This window comes from Salmo trutta, chromosome 16, assembly GCF_901001165.1.
Source record: "Salmo trutta chromosome 16, fSalTru1.1, whole genome shotgun sequence".
Lineage (NCBI taxonomy): Eukaryota > Metazoa > Chordata > Actinopteri > Salmoniformes > Salmonidae > Salmo > Salmo trutta.
In genome coordinates this window covers 26,057,995-26,079,368 of record NC_042972.1, presented here as the reverse complement: position 1 = coordinate 26,079,368, position 21,374 = coordinate 26,057,995, and the positions used below count along the sequence as shown (strand labels likewise).

The window sequence follows — 21,374 nt, the reverse complement described above, 5'->3', positions numbered from 1 at the left end:
CGCCTCTCCCGAGCCCGTTGGGGAGTTGCAGCAATGAGACTAGTTCGTAATTGAAAAAGGGGGTAAAATACAACAAAAAATATATAATCATATTTGGTGGGCCTGAAACAGTCTTCATCACCTCAAGTTCAACTGTTGGAGTCAGTTGGAGCGGCGGGGCGCAATGCCTACGTTTCATAGGCCTGCAATAGCTAAAGCTTAATAATAGCCAAACATTTCTAAACTTTATTAGGGTAATATCAAAAGTAAGTCAAGTCATTGTTTATAGGGAAAATACAAGCAGAAGAGTGAATGTAAACCAGGTAAAAAAACGCACTACCCTCCCCTGTGCACGCCCCAAAAACACACAAACTTGTAAATTTCAAACGGTCCCTGACCTGTCCTTTCTCCCTCCCCCACACCTCAGGAGGCTGTGTCCTAACTTTCAATCTGTTGCCGTGGTGAAGGGGGATGGGGTGAAGTAGTAGGTAAAGTTTTAGTCTGAGCTCCGAATAAACGAGCTGACCAATTAACCCAGCCCCTCCCTTCTCACCTCCCTTTACTTGTTTCTCCCTCATCTCACCTCAGATGTCTGATTCACACTATAGGGCCAATCCGACCTGCACTCTGCTAACTCAGATATTGTATTTTCATACTGTCCTTTCCAGCATGGTTCCAGCAGCTATGGTGGATGTGTAACCAGCTCAGCCCAGTACAGTTCCCACACATTAAAATACTGTCAAGAACATTGAATGTGTATCAGCATGAGTCTGTGTTTCTCTAAACAATGTGTGAGAGTCTGACAATGTGTGTGTTATTTGTTTCAGCATAACACTATAAATCAATGTGTGCTATGCTGCCATTCCATGCATGGCTGAACCAAGGATCAGACTCTTCATAACCTTCTCAATGCAAGAGATTTACTTTTGCAGCAACAACCTCGCTAGTATGGTCTGCCAATTGATCTGAGAGAATATTATCACAGAGGGCTCCCGAGTGGCGCAGCGGTCTAAGGCACTGCATCTCAGCGCTAGAGGGGTAACTACAGACCCTGGTTTGATTCCAGGCTGTATCACAACAGGTCGTGATTGGAAGTCCCATAGGGCGGCGCACAATTTGCCCAGCGTCGTCCGGGTTTGGCCGGGTAGGCCGTCATTGTAAATAAGAATTTGTTCTTAACCGACTTGCCTAGTTAAATAAATAAAAAAGTAGCCCTTTCTTGCAGTCAATGACCAAAAACACCCTCTTTGGCCTCATGGGTGGAATGTTATTAATATTTTTCATAATTTCATCATTAATAAATATTAGATTTTTTTTAATGACGAAATTCTGGTGTTTCTATGTCAAACAGTTTTTTTATATTTCAGTCTTCTGTGACGTACCCTACCGTTCAAAAGGTTGTGGTCACTTAGAAATGTCCTTGTTTTTTAAGGAAAAGCACATTTGTTGTCCATTAAAATAACATCAAATTGATCAGAAATACAGTGTAGACACTGTTAATGTTGTAAATGACTATTGTAGCTGGAAACGGCTGATTTTTTATGGAATATCTACATAGGCGTACAGAGGCCCATTATCAGCAACCATCACTGCTGTGTTCCAATGGCACATTGTGTTAGCTAATCCAAGTTTAGCATTTTAAAAGGCTAAGTGATCATTAGAAAACTCCTTTGCAATTATGTTAGCACACCTGAAAACTGTTGTTCTGATTAAAGAAGCAATAAACCTGGCCTTCTTTAGACTAGTTGAGTATCTGGAGCATCAGCATTTGTGGGTTCGACTACAGGCTAAAAATGGCCAGAAACAAAGGATTTTCGTCTGAAACTCGTCAGTCTATTCTTGTTCTGAGAAATGAAGGCTATTCCATGCGAGAAATTGCCAAGAAACTGAAGATCTCGTACAACGCGGTGTACTACTTACTCCCTTCACAGAACAGCGCAAACTGGCTCTTACCAGAATAGAAAGAGGAGTGGGAGGCCCCGGTGCACAACTGAGCAAGAGGGCAAGTGCATTAGTGTCTAGTTTGTTTCTCAAACACCTCACAAGTCCTCAACTGGCAGCTTCATTAAATAGTACCCGCAAAACACCAGTCTCAATGTCAACAGTGAAGAGGCGACTCCAGGATGCTGGCCTTCTAGGCAGTTCCTCTGTCCAGTGTCTGTGTTCTTTTGCCCATCTTAATCTTTTCTTTTTATTGGCCAGTCTGAGATATGTATTTTCTTTGTATTTTCTGCCTAGAAGGCCAGCATCCTGGAGTCGCCTCTTCACTGTTGACATTGACATTGGTGTTTTGTGGGTACTATTTAATGTATGTATGTATGTATGTATGTATGTATGTATGTATGTATGTATGTATGTATGTATGTATGTATGTATGTATGTATGTATGTATGTATGTATGTATGTATGTATGTATGTATGTATGTATGTGTATGTATGTATGTATGTATGTAGATATTCCATTAAAAATCAGCCATTTCCAGCTACAATAGTCATTTACAATATTAACAATGTCTACACTGTATTTCTGATCAATTTGATGTTATTTTAATGGACAAAAAATGTGCAGGGACATTTCTAAGTGACCCCAAACTTTTGAACGGTAGTATATATAAAGTGTAATATTGGGATGCAAACTCAAAATGTAATATATTATAACTCTATATGTGACATGGCGCAGGTGTCTATTTTAAAAAGCGCATAACCATGTGTGTGAGGTGTATACTTTTGTTTCACAGTAGATTTGTTTAAGACTTACCAAGAATCACTCTCTGTGACCCTGATTTAGGCCACTGCAGTAAGATGTTAATTGTGTGTGTGTGTGGGCTGGTGTTTCGTGGCAATACCTCTGTGTCTGTTGGTGGTTTTGTCGAACATGAGCATGGCATCATCAACCTATGAGAGACAGAGAGACACAAACAGTTCACAAACACAAACAGACCCCACAGAGCCCCAGGACAGCAACACAAATCATGAGAAAACAAAAAGATAACTACTTTAAACATGGGAATGCATCAACAACAAAAACAGAGCAAACTGGAATGTTATTTGGCCCTAAACAGAGAGTACACAGTGGCAGAATACCTGACCACTGTGACTGACCCAAAATGAAGGAAAGCTTTGACTATGTACAGACTCAGTGAGCATAGCCTTGCTATTGAGAGGCTGCCATAGGCAGACCTGGCTCTCAAGAGAAGATAGGCTGTGTGCCCATTGCCCACTAAATTAGTTGGAAACAGAGCTGCATTTCCTAACCTCCTGACAAATGTATAGAGATACATATTCCCTCAGATTACATAGACCCACAAAGAATTTGAAAACAAATCCAATCTTGATAAACTTCCATTTCTATTAGGTTAAATACCACAGTGTGCCACCACAGCAGCAATATTTTCCACACTGTTATAACATAGCCAATAATATAACAATGTCTATATTGTTTTAAAACTTTTGTGAGTGTAATGTTTACTGTTCATTTCTGATTGTTTATTTCCCTTTTTGTTGATTGTCTATTCCACCTGCTTTGGCAATGTAAACACATTTCCCATGCCATTAAAACCGTTTGAATTTAATTTAATTGAGAGAGATGAGCTTGGACACCACGCACGCGCGCACAGACACACACACACACACAGGCCATTACACAGCATGGGGCTTCATTGTCCCCCCTTCAGGACCTGTCCTTTGGAGCAAGAGAGGAGAGGGGGCCAACAGATGGAGAAAGAGGAAGGGAGCAGGGGGGTGACAGGTGACAAAGGAGGAGGACAAGAAAGAAGGGGGGACAGGGGAAAGAATGTGGGGGAGGTAAAGAGAAAAGCGGAGAATGAGAAGAGATAGGAAGAGGAGGTCCCATCTCTGTGAAGTTAAAGAGTCGCTGTTTAACTCACTCCCAAAGTTCCACACTCTTAGAAAAAAAGGTGCTATCTAGAACCATAAAATGGTTATTCGGCTGTCCCCATAGGAGAACCCTTTGAAGAACCCATTATGGTTCAGTGTACAACCCCTTTGGTTCAAGGTAGAACCCCTTTGGTTCGAGGTAGAAAACTTTTGGGTTCCATAAAGAACCCTTTACACAGAAGAGAGACCGAAGAACACTTTTGGAACCCTTTTTTCTAAGAGTGTAGGAGGGACTATTCTCTCCCCCTTCTCTCTCTCTCTCTCTCTCTCTCTCTCTCTCTGTTTAGTAGGGGGGATAAGCTTTTCACAAACTCTGTGTCCTGTTCTCTCTTTGTTTCACTCTCTCTCTTTCTTCTCCTCTCCACAAAGTTTACTATTCCCATGGAGACCCTGTAAAGAATTTAAATTAGGAGAACTCACCCTCCTCTCACTACTCTCACTATGAATAGAACTACAGAGAGGGAGAGAGAGGGGTGGGGGGATGTAGAGAGGGGGACACAGTTGAAAAAGGGCTTACTAGAAGGAGAGAAAATGAATTTTGCGTGGACTTGAAGAGAGGAAGCGAGAGATAGTTCAGGACAGAATAAAGATGGGAGGGGGATTGGTGCATACGAAAGAGTGGGTCGAGAGTGAAAAGGAGAAAAGAGTTGGGAGAGAGAGGGTTGGATGGACAGAAAGACAGACTGAGGGAGAGGCAGGGAGAGAGAACAAAGAGAAGAGGGGGCTTTGTCAACACGCACCCATTTAATTCTTCCTCTCCCTCTGCTTTTCTTTTTTTCTATCCCACTCCCTGCAGCCCTATTCATGCTGACCTCCTCCTTCCCTCCCCTCTTCGCTCTCCTAAGAAAGTTAGCACAAAGTCTCCTCTAATAGAGAAACTGTGAAACTACTCCACGTTTTGCCAGTGAGAGACATTATCAGTTGTACCAACGCTAACACACGCACACACAGCATGACTGCATTGCTATTTTCATTACCTATCAGCGAAGTGTAATGAAACTTAACACAGGGTGAAATGTGAGTGGAGGAAAGCTCTAGACTCAGTTTGATTTCTAACCTTTGAGATCATTTGATAGTCTCTTAATGAAAGCAGTGCATATAAAAAATATATTTAGTTTATTTCAATCTGACAACAAAGTTCACACAAGCTGTGCGTGTGTGCATCTGTCTCTCTGACTGTGAGAGAGGATGTGGCAGAAAGATTTTGTGTGAGTGTATGTATCTGGGTGTGTGTCCCTGCGTGTGACCATGAAATATGGAAAAGGTCAGGGTTGGAGACCCGTTAGTCCAAGTGAGTCTCTCTCTCTTCCACACACACACACACACACACACACACACACACACACACACACACACACACACACACACACACACACACACACACACACACACACACACACACACACACACACACACACACACACACACACATCTCCCTCCTCTCCCTTCACCCTTACGGTCCTTTAATGTCACGGTTGTCGTAAGAACGGGACCAAGGCGCAGCGTGTGTAGAGTTCCACATCTTTCTTCCAAAGTGAAACTTCAAGCAAAAACAAATAAATCAAATAAACGAACAACTAAACGTGACTACGTGGTGCACAGGCACAAACACAAAACAATATCCCACAAACACAGGTGGGAAAAATAAATATGATCCCCAATTAGAGACGACGATTACCAGCTGCCTCTAATTGGGAATCATACAAAACACCAACCTAGAAAATATAAACTAGAACACAACATAGAAATATTAAACTAGACTACCCCCTAGTCACGCCCTGACCTATTACACCATAGAGAAACAAGGGCTCTCTATGGTCAGGGCGTGACATTTAAACCCAATGACAGAGCAAAGTCGGGACAGGGACAGCAAGTGGACAGCTGCAGCACCAGAGACATGTTATCATAAGCGGTGTGTTACATGTTCAAGTAGGTCCCTGTTAGCATTAGGCTAACGCGTGTGGATGTGAACACAAAACAGCCACCTTTAGCCCTATTATCGAGCTGTGTGGATGGCTAATGGTGAATTATACGAATTTACTAGCTAGCTAACATCTTGAAGCTTATAGCTGTGGGAAAGCTTTATCGCCGTCAGCATCAATAACAAAAGTGTTAGGCCAACAGTTACAGAGTCACGAGGATATGCAACAAGCTAGCTTTGTGTTTGAGAGGAAAGTTAGCCTCCAGGCCAAAGTCAAAAGGTAATCAGCCTGTTGTCCACTGTGTCCAGAGCAGTTTAATACTATCTGGCTGAACTATAGTGTATAGTATTTACCTCAGCACAGTTCACACTCACTGCCCAGCAGAGAGAGCATGCCCCTTACAGCATGGCACATAACATTCTCACAAGGAACTTTTCATGAACGTTCTGAAGACATTTTCAGTCACACTCTCACCTCAACCACCTTACTCTCTCCTCTCTGTTTCACTCTTCCCTAGCTCTCTTTCCTTCCCTCTCTCTCATCCCTCTCTCCACCCAGCTCTCCAAACAAGCCAGCAGACAAAGTGTCCAGTGAAGCCCTCTAATTGCAAACTCACATGGCTGACTGGAGCCCAACTTATCCGTCTGGCCTGTCCACCCCTCTATCTCGCCCCTCCCTCTATCTCCACACCTCCACTACCCCTCCCCCATCTCGCTCGTCCATTTTGAAGGACGAAATTAGGCCTATAGTTTACTGACTCTTCAAAGTGAAGCTGGTGCTGTGGTATTATTGCACTGTACTTTGAGGTAGAGTGCTATCCGATGGTTTCCCAGTACTGTTTGGGAGGACAGGTCTGGGAATGGGATAGTGGGAACGCCAGGACAGAGTGCTGGGGAACACAGCGGACTTCTGGCCAGGCAAGGCAGGGGCGTAAAATGAGACGTGTCTCTGTGGGATTCTGACCTGCTTCCCAGATAAACATGGTCGCCCGTGAGCGCTGGGATCGGCTCGGTTGAGCAACCCATGTACAGTTACATCCGGTTGGTCAATCACATCAAAGAAAAAAGGGCTTACGTTTTGCACTAGACTGACATTGACCTAATTTGGAAGTGCACAGACAATAACGGTAAGAAATTGACAGTTCTGTTGAGCGTGCCTGTCACGTCCTGACCAGTAAAGGGGGTTATTTGTTATTGTAGTTTGGTCAGGGCGTGGCAGGGGGTGTTTGTTTTATGTGTTTCGGGGTTTTTGGTTTAGGTTCTATGTTAGTATATTTCTATGTTTGTTCTAGTGTGTCTATTTCTATGTTTAAGTTTCTTGGGTTGACCTTCAATTGGAGGCAGCTGTTCCTCGTTGCCTCTAATTGAAGGTCCTATTTAGTAGGGGTGTTTTTCCTGTGTTTTGTGGGTGGTTGTTTCCTGTTTTGCACCTGACGGGACTGTTTTCGGGGGCACACGGGTAGTTTGGCTGGGCCAGGGGTAAGCCCTGAGCAAACTCCCCGTGCTTATTGTGTCGAGCATGTGCCTGCTTCTCGCACTCTCTCTCCGGTAAGCCTCCACAGTCCAGTATGTCCTTTTCCTGCTCCTCGCACTAGCCCTGAGGTGCGTGTTACTAGGCTGGCGCCTCCTAAGCCAGTCCCACGCACTAGGCCTTTAGTGCGCCTGCCCAGTCCAGTACGTCCTGTTGCTGCTCTTCGCACTAGCCATGTGGTGCGTGTTACGGTTCTGGCGCCTCCAAAGCCAGCCCCACGCACCAGGCCTTTAGTGCGCCTGCCCAGTCCAGTACGTCCTGTTCCTGCTCCTCGCACTAGCCCTGTGGTGCGTGTCACTAGTCTGGCGCCTCCAAAGCCAGTCCCACGCATCAGGCCTTTAGTGCGCAGTCCCCGTCTAGAGCTTCCGGCGACAGTGCCCCGTCTAGAGCTTCCGGCGACAGTGCCCCGTCTAGAGCTTCCGGCGACAGTGCCCCGTCTAGAGCTTCCGGCGACAGTGCCCCGTCTAGAGCTTCCGGCGACAGTGCCCCATCTAGAGCTTCCGGCGACAGTGCCCCGTCCAGTGCTTCCGGCGATGTCCTACAGTCCGGAACCGACAGAGACGGCCCACAGTCCGGAACCGACAGAGACGGCCCACAGTTCAGAACCGACAGAGACGGCCCACAGTCCGGAACCGACAGATACAGGCCCGCCAGTCCGGCGCAGCCAGAGACGGCCCTTCAGAGACGGCCCGCCAGTCCGGCGCAGCCAGAGACGGCCCGCCAGTCCGGAACCGACAGAGACGGCCCGCCAGTCCGGCACAGCCAGAGTCACCCGCCAGTCCGACGCAGCCAGAGTCGCCCGCCAGCCCAGAGCCTTCAGCGGTGGGCTACAGCCCTGAGCCTTCAGTAGGGGTGGACAGGTTAGAGTGGGGATTAAGCCCGGAGCCAGAGCCACCTCCGTGGGGGGAGGTTTGGGAAGGGGGGGGGGGGGTGTAGCACAGGAACCATCGGTGACGGTGGCCACCCTCCCTTCCCTCCCTTTATTTGGGGTTTATTTTTGTGTTTTTTGTTTGAGGTGCATACGTGGTCTGCACCTTTGGGGGGGGGGGTACTGTCACGTCCTGACCAGTAAAGGGGGTTATTTGTTATTGTAGTTTGGTCAGGGCGTGGCAGGGGGTGTTTGTTTTATGTGTTTGGGGTTTTTGGTTTAGGTTCTATGTTAGTATATTTCTATGTTTGTTCTAGTGTGTCTATTTCTATGTTTAAGTTTCTTGGGTTGACCTTCAATTGGAGGCAGCTGTTTCTCGTTGCCTCTAATTGAAGGTCCTATTTATTAGGGGTGTTTTTTCCTGTGTTTTGTGGGTGGTTGTTTCCTGTTTTGTGTATGTTGCACTTGACGGGACTGTTTTCGGTCGTTTGTTGTTTGTTTGATTTTGAGTTAAATAAAAGTAATTATGAGCACGTCACACGCCGCATCTTGGTCCCCATTAGACGACCCGCGTTACAGTGCCAGATGATTTGACGAGACTGTCCATTCTTAAAGCAAGTGACAAACTCCCTCCAAAACACGCTGCTGTACAAATCAAATGCTGGAAGCCCAATGTGGAAATCTGCAAAGATTTTATTTGGCCCAAGCATCCCCTATGTGGAGATACTTGTCAGGATCCTCCACCAGAACTCTTTTTCCTCTACCCCCTTCCTCTCAGTCTCTTCCATCCTTTAGTTTACTGCTCTCTCTCCGCCTCAAAGTGACATCATTAAGCCCCTTCTAAGGGGATGGTGATTCTGCCTTTCTAGAAGGTTTTTTTGTCCGCTGCTGCTCAAGACAGTCAGGACACACTCTTTTAAGTCGGTGAGTGTGAGACATAAGCCTCACACACAGACATACTGCTAAATTACCAAGGGACATTGGCTAAAGCAGGTCACCAAGGCAACAGACTGAGACAGGTGCAGGGGGTAAGAGTGTGTTTTGGGATGGGGTGTGTGTGTTTATGATAGTGTGTGTGTGTGTGTTTTTGTGTGTGGGGGGGTCTTGTGGCAAGAGCAGCTGTTGCATTAGATTAGTTCAGAATTAGAGACCCTTCTCCTCCTCCTCCCCACTGTCCTCCCTCCCTAACTACACTCTCTCGCTCAAACCTCTTCACTCCTTCTCCCCCTAACACCTCTCCACCCCTTCACTCGTTCTCCCCTAACACCTCCCACCTCTTCACTCGTTCTCTCCCTAACACCTCCCTACCTCTTCACTCGTTCTACCCTAACACCTCCCACCTCTTCACTCGTTCTCTCCCTAACACCTCCCTACCTCTTCACTCGTTCTCTCCCTAACACCTCCCACCTCTTCACTCGTTCTCTCCCTAACACCTCCCACCTCTTCACTCGTTCTCTCCCTAACACCTCTCCACCCCTTCACTCGTTCTCTCCCTAACACCTCTCCACCGCTTCACTCGTTCTCCCCTAACACCTCTCCACCCCTTCACTCGTTCTCCCCCAAACACCTCCCACCACTTCACTCGTTCTCCCCCTAACACCTCCCACCTCTTCACTCGTTCTCTCCCTAACACCTCTCCACCGCTTCACTCGTTCTCCCCCTAACACCTCTCCACCGCTTCACTCGTTCTCCCCTAACACCTCTCCACCCCTTCACTCGTTCTCCCCCAAACACCTCCCACCACTTCACTCGTTCTCCCCCTAACACCTCCCACCTCTTCACTCGTTCTCCCCCTAACACCTCCCACCGCTTCACTCAATCTCTCCCTAACACCTCCCACCTCTTCACTCGTTCTCTCCCTAACACCTCCCACCTCTTCACTCGTTCTACCCTAACACCTCCCACCGCTTCACTCGTTCTCCCCCTAACACCTCCCACCACTTCACTCGTTCTCTCCCTAACACCTCTCCACCGCTTCACTCGTTCTCCCCCTAACACCTCCCCACCTCTTCACTCGTTCTCTCCCTAACACCTCCCACCACTTCCCTCGTTCTACCCTAACACCTCCCCACCTCTTCACTCGTTCTCCCCCTAACACCTCCCTACCTCTTCACTCGTTCTCCCCCTAACACCTCCCCACCTCTTCACTCGTTCTCTCCCTAACACCTCCCACCACTTCTCTCGTTCTACCCTAACACCTCCCCACCTCTTCACTCGTTCTCCCCCTAACACCTCCCTACCTCTTCACTCGTTCTCCCCCTAACACCTCCCCACCTCTTCACTCGTTCTCTCCCTAACACCTCCCACCGCTTCACTCGTTCTCTCCCTAACACCTCCCACCGCTTCACTCGTTCTCTCCCTAACACCTCCCCACCTCTTCACTCGTTCTCTCCCTAACACCTCCCACCACTTCACTCGTTCTCTCCCTAACACCTCTCCACCGCTTCACTCGTTCTCTCCCTAACACCTCCCCACCTCTTCACTCGTTCTCTCCCTAACACCTCCCACCGCTTCACTCGTTCTCTCCCTAACACCTCCCTACCTCTTCACTCGTTCTCTCCCTAACACCTCCCTACCTCTTCACTCGTTCTCTCCCTAACACCTCCCACCTCTTCACTCGTTCTCTCCCTAACACCTCCCACCTCTTCACTCGTTCTCTCCCTAACACCTCCCACCTCTTCACTCGTTCTCTCCCTAACACCTCCCACCGCTTCACTCGTTCTCTCCCTAACACCTCTCCACCGCTTCACTCGTTCTCTCCCTAACACCTCCCACCTCTTCACTCGTTCTCTCCCTAACACCTCCCACCTCTTCACTCGTTCTCCCCCTAACACCTCCCACCTCTTCACTCGTTCTCTCCCTAACACCTCTCCACCTCTTCCTTCCCATTGATTCAAGACTGTTTGTCAACTTTCTTTCCAACTGTTCCACTTATCATCCCTTTATGACACTTGTTCTTCAGCCTATTTGGAACTTCTCTTACATTTGAGTGAGAGTTGGTTCTTCTCATACATGTCTGTGTTCCTCTTCTCTCCTGCAGTTTGAAAACACTTCCCTTCTGAGTACCCCAACCTCTCTCCAGGAGGTGCCCCTCTTTCTCCCCCTTCAATCTTTCTCTCTCTCTAGCCACTCCTCTGTCATCCCAGCATGAGTTTGCCTTTCACTGCATCTCATTCAAATAGGCTTAACTGGCTTGAAGAAAAATTGAACAGCCGAAGCAACTCAAACAACAGCAACGGGAGAAAAATGGAAGACAGAAGTGCTAATATCCATCAGAATGCCTTTTGACAGTAAATATCAAACATAATGTTGTTGTGTTCCCTCTTTTGAGATCCCTCTCCCCCTCTTCTCCTTCCTCCCTTTCAACTGTTCTCTGAAATTAGCCACGCTTACCTTGTCTCTAACCAAAATGTGGAATAAGAGAAAAAGAGAGAGAGAAAAGAGAGAAAATGTCACGACTCCCGCCGAAGTCGGTCCCTCTCCTTGTTTGGGCGGTGTTCGGCGGACGACGTCACCGACCTTCTAGCCATCGCTGATCCATTTTTCATTTTCCATTGGTTTTGTCTTGTCTTACATCACACCTGGTTCCAAGCTCATCAATTACATGTTGTGTTTTAACCCTGTTTCCCCTCATGTCCTTGTCGGTGATTGTTTGTTTGTATGTGATGTGCAAGTTATGTTCTGGTGCGCGACGGGTTTTGTACTCACTTTTATTATTTTGTATATTTTGGTTTTCAGAGTTTTGTTAGCACTTATTAAATGACTCCGTTTATACCAAGTTCGTTCTCCTGCGCCAGACTTCCCTGCCACCAGCACGCCCCCATTACAGAAAAAGGGACACAAATAGACTGAGAAAACATGAGATATAGAGTGATGGGGGGAGAACTGGAGTACTACTACTGATTCAATATATACATGTAGTACAGGGATGGGTAACTTTGATGGGGTGGCGGCTACAAAAAAATGTTGTACAGCTAATTTCCTGCCATTCTAAACATTTTGCCATAGGGTGGAAAGAAGTGTTTGCAGTTTTTAATATGATATTTGAGTTACACTGACTAACAAAATCAATGAGGGCCCGCCGGGCTCTAATTCGACCTTGATTACTACAAGTTTAGATAGCTGGCCAATCTAAAAATCGTTAGCTGACATGGGTTAATTGAGTGACTATCAGGGACTGACATAACAAGAGAAAACCCATTGATGGACAAACACATTTCGAAATTGCACCTTGGTCTACTATTCTACCTCACAACAGTAAGTTGAGTTCCCAAAAAATCTACATTTTATCCGAGGGCCTTCAAACGGTGGTCTGTCTGCAAGCGGCCTGCCAGTTCCCGATCCCTGATCATGTCAACAAACGTGTCGTAAGACAGTGTGTCACATTTACCTTTCCAAACTGGTCAAAGTACTGCTTGACGTCTTCGATGGTTGTGTTCACAGAGAGACCTCCCACAAATATCTTCTTTGTCCTGGTCACCAGCTGACAACACAGGGGAAGAGGACACACAATCATTAACACACAGCAAATTGAAAAGGTAGATGTTTCAGATAATAAAGCTCTAAGATCTGTTAAGCAGTAAAAAAATATCTAGGGAGGGGGTTTGCCAGGCACTCGGAACAGCATAGTACAGTAATAACACAATTCATTTGACACAGTGTGTGACTGTGTGTATGAGTGTGTATGTGTGCATGAGTCTTTAGGCTGGTAGAGCCCCCCCGCTTCTTATGTATCGGGGTCATATACAGGTCAGATGAGGTTGGGGGTAAGGGAGGACGGAGGATTGCTGCTCCTTCATCACGTGAACGGAATATAGGAACATAATCTTGTGCGGCAGGCAGGCCTCCCCTGATTGGACATGGCGGCTGTGACGTCACCTTGGCGTCTAGGAGTTAACCCTGTCAGGGATGAGAACTCACCTTGGGCTGGGCTCTACGAGGAAACGCCACCTTGGGATCAATCTGGAAACAGAGGGAGATAGAGAGAGCAAGGGAGAGACGATGTGTTAGAAACAGGTGGAGAAAAACATTTAGAGATCATACTGGTAATGGTGACTCAAAGTTCAAGACAATGGACCACAAACATGAATGATACAAACTTTATGATACAAAGCTTTTCTGGTATTTGAAAGGTATTACATTCCATTTCTATGACAATCCCCAACCTGTGGGGATTATATGGAATTACTGGAATTATATGACTTTATCCAATGTAGTGGCAGACTGCATACCACTAGCCTGGTCCCAGATCTGCTTGTCTGTCTGGCAAACTCCTATGGTCACGCCATATGAGTTGGCAAGACAGCAAGAAAAGATCTGGGACCAGGCTAGCATACCACAGTATAATACAACAGCAAAACAACACTTTTAATTCACACAGTATATCAATGAATAGACTCATGTTGACAGTGAGTACTTGTGGAAAACACTGTCTGAACTGAGAAAAAAGCTTCTGTGCAAATCAGAGCATTGTATGCCGTGGAGGATTTGCATAAAGGCTCAGGTTTTCAAGTCAAATCAGGGGCCGCGGTCGTGTGAGGCTCTGTTGGTATGAGCATTGGTCTAGGAATGGCAGTGTTATGGGTTCCATTCATGCTGGGGTTACATACTACTAAAATCTACACTGACTGTACAAAACATTAGGAAAGTGCTTTTGAACATGGTATGGTAGTAGGTGCCAGGTGCAACGGTTTGAGTGTGTCAAGAACTGTAACTCCGCTGGGTTTCTAACGCTCAACAGTTACCAGTGTGTATCATTAATGGTCGTCCACTCAAAGGACATCCAGCCAACTTGACACAACTGTGGGAAGCATTGGAGTCAACATGGGCCAGCATCCATGAGGAACGCTTTCGACACCGTGTAGAGTCCATGCCCGAAGAATTGAGACTGTTCTGAGGCCAAAAGGGAGTGCAACTCAATATTAGGTAGGTATTCTTAATGTTTTGTACACTCAGTGTATGTACTCACTCTACTTTAAGTCGCTCTGGATAAAAGCATCTGCTAAATGACACATTAATGGCTGATGTTTGAATGAGACAGAGGGCTCCTCCTCACCCCATGGTGTAGGACGGAGAGGAGGGGAGGACTGTCATCTCCGGCTGCCTTCAGAGTGACAGAGGGTACAGTTGACGACGGAAGGGGACTACATAGCATGGCTACGTTGGCAGGTGTGGCACAACAGCTCTTGTCGAGTGTTGAGCACCTGGAACTTTTCAAATTCTGCTTCTCATTTACTCCACATGCCAGGAAGAAACCATGAATTCTACTGATGATCTCACACTTGTCGCTCGATACATATGCCTAATGACACTTGACTGAATTGGCCCTTGTGGCAGAGTGATCACACCATGATACAAACAATCATTTCTTGGGTCAAACAAGAGCCTGATCATCCCAATAGTTTAGTGCCATTTTATTTCAAAACATTCCTATCAAGCATGTTCATGTTCCCTCTAGTGCTCATGAATCAGTAAAACAAAGCATATTTGTCATAAAGATAGAAAAACGCAACAAAGAGAAATGGACCAACACCCCTAACTAAGTATTGGACCTAAAGTATCGACAACTAGAGTTGTGCTACAAGCTACATCTTGCCATGCTGTTTAATATCATTACATTATAAAGACATGACAGGGTACAGATCTACAGCACCTAGAATGAAGCAGAAAGCAGGTATATATAGGTATCAATAGTACAGTGAATGTGGGCCTACATGGCTGCTATAGGAAACTATTTTAGTTTAGCCCAAATCGGTCTATTCCACAAACCAGGAGCAATTTCCCAACTAACATCCATAAATATTCAGAAACATGTCCTTGATCGCAAATAACAACTTAAAATGGCAATGGTATAACTGACTTAATAACATATTCTACGTTATAAAGCAGAGAATGATAGTAATAAAGTTCTAACTGAGTTTATAAATGTTAGCCGGCCAACTTCTTGCTTTGTGACATACATCTCAGGTGGATACTAGAGAGCAGAGAAGGATCCCATCAAGCCAGAGCCTATTGGTTGAGTGCTTTATGTTAAAGGAATACAAATCAAATCAAATTTTATTTGTCACACGCGCCGAATACAACAGGTGTAGACCTTACAGTGAATTGCTTACTCACAAGCTGTCACGCCCTGACCAGGTGAACTCTTCTATTTTGGTCAGGGTGTGGCATTTCTATAGTTTATTTTCTATGTTTTTGGTATAGCCTTGCTTTGGGGCGTATTTCTATGTTGGGTTATGTCGATTCCCAATCAGAGACAGCTGTCACTAGTTGCCTCTGATTGGGGAATCATATTTAAGTTCCTTTTCCCCCCACGATGTTTGTGGGTTGTTGTCTCTTTTTGTTGGAGCAGTAGCGATACGTTTATTCTCTGTTTTGACCGTGTTATTTCAGTCTGTAATAAATAACATGTGTTCGCTCCCAGCTGCGCCTTGGTCCACTTCTTCCTTCCTGCACGACGATCTTTACACAAGCCCTTAACCAATAATGCAGTTTTAAGAAAAATACCCCAAAAATTAAGAAATAAAGTAACAAATAATTAATACTTTGAGACTTTGGCAACGAGGCCCTTTATCTACTTCCCCAGAGTTAGATTAACTTATGGATACCATTGCATTGTCTCTGTGTCTAGTACGAAGGAATGACTGGAAGTCTATTGGTATCTGCTAGCATGAGAGGAGATACCTAACGCTAGCAGACCTCCAGTCATTGGTTAACGCTAGTTAGCAATTGCACTAGCGCTAGTTGGCAACTTCCTTCAAACTGCACACAGAGAAATAAAAATGTTATCCACAAGTTCATCTGACTGGGGAAGTAGATTAATTGCCAACATCCCGAGGTATCCCTTTAAGACTAGACTACATCCGATAGTCACCTCAAACTGCCAAACCCAACCAGATATGTTTAAAACTGAAACAAACAAACAAAGTGAAGGCATTACACATCATCATTAGCACCCAACACATGTCGCAAAGGCAGAAAACAACACAAAAAGTTGTAGTCTTACAACATTCACATTATACTCTCACAGCACTACTGTTACTTTCACATTTTTATCTTATGAATTTGTTTCTTTTTTGGATCGGGATGGGGAAGAGATAGAATGAAAGCAAGAATGAACTGAATAAACAGTAAGAACTAGGGCGGCAGGTAGTCTATTGGTAGCCTAGTGGTTAAGGGATACTTTGGGATGTTGGCAATGAGGTCTGTTATCTACAGATGAACTCGTGGATACAATTTTTATGTCTTGAAGGAAGTTAAGAGGTAGTTCGGCGAGCCAATGCTAACTAGCGTTAGCGCAATGATTGGAAGTCTATGGGTATGACGCTGGTTAGGAATTGCGTTAAGACTAGTTATCAACTTCCTTCAAACTACACGCGGAGACATAAAAGTTATCCACGAGTTCATCAGACTCTGTGGATGTAGATAAACATCCGTATTGCTTTAAGTATCCCTTTAAGAGCTTTGGGCAAGAAACCGAAACGTCGCAGGTTCAAATCCCCGAGGTGAAAAATCTGTGCCCTTGAGCAAGGCACTTAACCCTAATTGCTCTTGTAAGTCGCTCTGGATAAGAGAATCTGCTAAACTAAAATGTAAATGTAAACCAAAGAGGAGTGAAGGGGAGGGTGAAAAGGAAGGAAAGAGAAAGGGAGATATGCCTAGATCGAGGAAGAGAGGAAAAGATGTGAGAGAAGGGGAAAGAGAGAGCGTGGCCATTCATTTTAAAACAAAAAATACCCAGTTTGTGTGCAGGGAGTCCTGGCCCAGAAGGCAGCCCTTCTGATTTCATTCATTAACAGGACAAAAGTTGGAAAAAACAGATGGGCCCACAGAGGAACAGGGGATGGGCTCACAGAGGAACAGGGGACCCCCCCCCCCCACACACACACACACTCATTGTGCGGTTAAACACCTAAAACACGCACAACCACACAATATGCTCCACCAAATCACTGCTTTTTCTAACACTCTCATTCACAAAATGTTTGTGAGGAAAACATACACAAATAGTTAACGAAAATGTGCTATCCTATCATCTCATAATTCAAGACATTATAAAATCTGTTTAGAAACAGCCATAACAAGACTTTTGGAAGGTGGCTAGGCTATTGTACCACTCCGTGGACAGCGATTGGATTGGGTCTGGGCTATCGGGGTCAATCTGCACAGCTGAACAATGGCAGAGTAATTAGTTAACAAAGTCCCCCTACCCCTAAGACCCAGCTAGGACAACCTCTGTGTGTGTGTGTGTGTGTGTGTGTGTGTGTGTGTGTGTGTGTGTGTGTGTGTGTGTGTGTGTGTGTGTGTGTGTGTGTGTGTGTGTGTGTGTGTTTTCAAGCGTGTGTGTGACTTGATCAATTCTTTCAGGAGGGAAGATACACACTCAGGGATGATGCTATACTTCAGAAGAACCACTTTATTTCCTTCAATCCGATTAGGTATCCTTTCAGATCCATACTAATTACAGACCAGGGCCTCTCTGTTTCTCTCTTCCTTTCCATCTTCTCCTCCATCCACTTCTCGTCTCCTCTGCCTGTCACGACCAGAGAGCTAATCTCCACAGAGCCATGACCTGCGACATTGCTAACAGCTAATGTTAATGCTAACCTAGTTCTCACCCCATATGGAGACCAATCACCCATCAGTAAACAGACACACAGCCAAATCCAATGATCAGATTTGCAAGCATAGCAGATTTTGTCATCGTGCTAAATCTCGTTGCTTGCTCTGAGTCCAGTAATGAGTTATACCCTTGTGACAAAAACATTTAATAGCCTTTTCTTGGTGAGGCATCTCAGCATTGCTAGCTACCTTTAACCAGGCCTGTGGCATTTTTTAAAATTGAACTAGGCAAGTCAGTTAAGAACAAATTCTTATTTACAATGACGGCCTACACCGGCCAAACCCGGACAACACTGGGCCAATTGTGCGCCACCTTATGGGACTTGCAATCACGGCCGGTTGTGATACAGCCTGGATTCGAACCAGGGTATCTGTAGTGACACCTCTAGCGCTGAGATGCAGTACCTTAGACTGCTGCACCACTCGGGAGCAGTGGTCATCACTAAACTGCTCTAGAATTACTAACATCAGTAGACTGTCCATTCATGTATGTATTAAAATCAGTAAATACATGTATGTATAAAGCATTGTTTGTAATCGGGCCAGTAATCTGCCTAAATGATAATCAACATAATTGTGTATTAATCTAATGCAATTATTAACTACATGTAATAGTAACGTTTATGGGCAGTTTATGACCAAATCAAATCAAACTTTATTTGTCACATGCACCGAATACAACAAGTGTAGACCTTACCGTGAAATGCTTACTTACAAGCCCTTAACCAGACCTTCAAATATGATATTAAAGTGTAACCAAAGTTATTTCTCTTTCTCACACTCTTCATGAGGTATATTCAACGCAGCAGGACTAACATACCTAATAAACTGATTGGTGTACTTAGCTGTGTTGTGCTAGAATATCAACAAAAATTGTGTGGGCTTGGAATTTGACTACGTGCTTTGGAAATCCATGCAATCCAAACTTACTTTGTACTAGTGAAGACAATTTGACGTGCTAAAGTCTATTAGTAATAGACTATATTTGTTTTGCATAGTCAAAATGGGACCAGGGTCATGTTCATTAGGCATCAAATGGAAGAAAAATTACTTAGACAGGACTACACAGACAAGTCCAATAAGAAAGACTAATTTCCATTTTCCAGTACAAAACGTTTTCCATTAGGTGCACTAATAAAAAACGACCCTGGATAGTCCTACTGCAGACCAGGAAACAACACAGGTCCTCTTTTCTATGCACTACATCACACTACTGCCCTGTGTCCAAGTCCTCTGAAGCAGCCAAACAAGTAGAACTCTATCTTCATGTCAAAACATCACCAATATACATCACTCATAAAAACGTATTCAATTGGTCAATAGTGTCATTGTCAATAACAACATGAAAGTCATCCAGATGTTGGCTTCTGAGGGCCGAGGCCTAACTTGAGATATGGGTGAATAACTCAAATTTTCATGCAAAACTACCCTTGACATCACTGCATGATGTAGCCCTTTCCTGCAGTCAGTGACCAAAAGCGCCCTCTTTGGCCTCATGGGTGGAATGCAAACTCAAAATTTAATCAATTTCAACTCTATACCTGACATGGTACAGGTGGCTTCTTTTTTTAAGCCCATAACCGTGTGTGAGGTGTAGGTATCCCCCTTTCCCTTTCCTTTATATGATTAGACTGTGCTATGTTTTCTACCTGAAAATTACAATTAGTAACACAGACTTTCCTAATCACGTAGTTGGCAGAAATACATCACATCTCTTCTATTTGTCCCCAGCTCTTTGATTTTACAGTGTCAAGCGTATTGTCACTGCTTTTCAAAGTGCTTAAACTTGCCCCCATTCCTACTGCCAAACCCTTCTCATTCACCTTGGCCTTTCTCTCACTTTCTCTCTCTGTTTCTTTCTCACCCTCCATGGGGTTAGCATAGAAAAAAAACACTCAAAGCGTGGAACATTCTTTCTAATTCCAGAAAGGAATTTCACTCTCCTTCTCATCTCATCTCATGCTGGTCAAACAATAGGGAGCACAGAGACACAAATAATGGTGAATTATGCCTTCGTTACTGTGAGACTTTAAAACTCTACAAACGTACACTCAGAACCAAAAAAGCACAGTACAACAGCAAGCACCTGACACTAATTGAAGAGTCCATAAACACAAACAACTTCTAGCAAAATTGGAAAAAACGTACAAAATCGAAACAAGAGGAATTAGCGATACAAAATGGTGACATATGGACAACCCATTTTAAAACACTCTACAACACCGTTCAAATTAACACAAACGCAGAACAACGCCAAATTCATGAGAAGTAGAATGGTTTAGAAAAAGCTATAAAGGACAATCAAAAGCCATTGTACTCCCCAATTACTGACCAGGAGCTCTATAAGAAACTTCAGGCCCTCAAATTTAAAAAAGCATGCGGACCTGATGGCATCCTAAATGAGATTCTCAAACTCACTAGTGCAAAATGTCAATTGGCTATATTAAAACGGTTTAATTTGATCCTGAGTGTAGGTTATTTCCCTGACATCTGGAATCAAGGACTCATAACCCCAATCTTTAAGGAGACAAATTTGACCCTAACAATTACAGAGGTATTTGTGTGAACAGTAACCTGGGGAAGGTTTTCTGTAGTATTATAAATGTAAGAGTTCTAAACTTTGTTAATAAGCACAACGTCTTGAGTAAAAGCCAAATTGGATTTATACCAAAACATCACACGACTGATCATATTTACACCCTACACATCCTGATAGATAAACATGTCCACGAAAATAATACCGAACTATATGCTTGCTTTATCTACTTCCAAAAAGCATTTGATTCTATTTGGCATACAGGACTGTTCTACAAAGTTATTGAAAGTGGTGCAGGGGGTAAAACATATGACATAATTAAATCAATGTATACTGGCAATATGTGCAGCATTAAAATTGGCAAGACACGAACAGAATTCTTTAACCAGGGGCGGGGCCTTCGCCAGGGTTGCAATCCGAGCCCTGCACTCTTCAATATTTACATCAACGAATTGGCCACTAGTCTAGAAAAATTCTCAGCCCCTGGTGTTAGTCTCCACTAATCAGAGGTTAAATCCCTACTCTTCGCAGATGACCTATGCCTGCTGTCACCCACAGCACATGGTCTACAGCAGAGCCTGGACCTGCTAAAGAAGTACTTCTAGACCTGGGCCCTGGCAGTAAACCCCAAAAAGACAAAAATTATGATTTTCCAGAGAAGATCCAGATCTCAGGGAATTAGACCAAAGTTCTCAATTGGTACAACGTATATAGAGTACTGCACACACTACAATTACTTAGGTTTAAAAATAAGCTCAACTGGACACCTTAATGAGGCAGTGAATGAACTGAGAGAGAAAGCACACAGGGCATTCTACGCCACTAAAAAACAAATTCAAATTGAAATACCTATTCAAATTTGGCTACAACTAATTGAATGTGTCATTGAACCAATTGCACTTTATGGCAGCAAGGTGTGGTGTCCACTTGCAAAACAAGATTTCATCAAAAGGAACAAACACCCCATTGAAACCCTGCATGCAGAGTTCTGTAAGATTATCCTACATGTCCAGAGGAAAAC

General features: G+C 44.6%; 1 protein-coding gene across 2 annotated transcripts in view; it reads right to left on the bottom strand.

Moving 5' to 3' along the window:
- The window catches only part of LOC115150396 (RNA-binding protein Musashi homolog 1), a 49,557-nt gene that overhangs the window by 16,925 nt on the left and 11,258 nt on the right, over positions 1 to 21,374 (bottom strand). For both annotated transcript variants that reach the window (XM_029693645.1, XM_029693646.1), the window contains exons 5-7: positions 13,117 to 13,158; positions 12,587 to 12,679; positions 2,826 to 2,874 (exon numbers count right to left, since the gene is read on the bottom strand). In XM_029693645.1, coding sequence (XP_029549505.1) covers positions 2,826 to 2,874; positions 12,587 to 12,679; positions 13,117 to 13,158 — 184 coding nt within the window. The remainder of the gene's footprint in view (positions 1 to 2,825; positions 2,875 to 12,586; positions 12,680 to 13,116; positions 13,159 to 21,374) is intronic.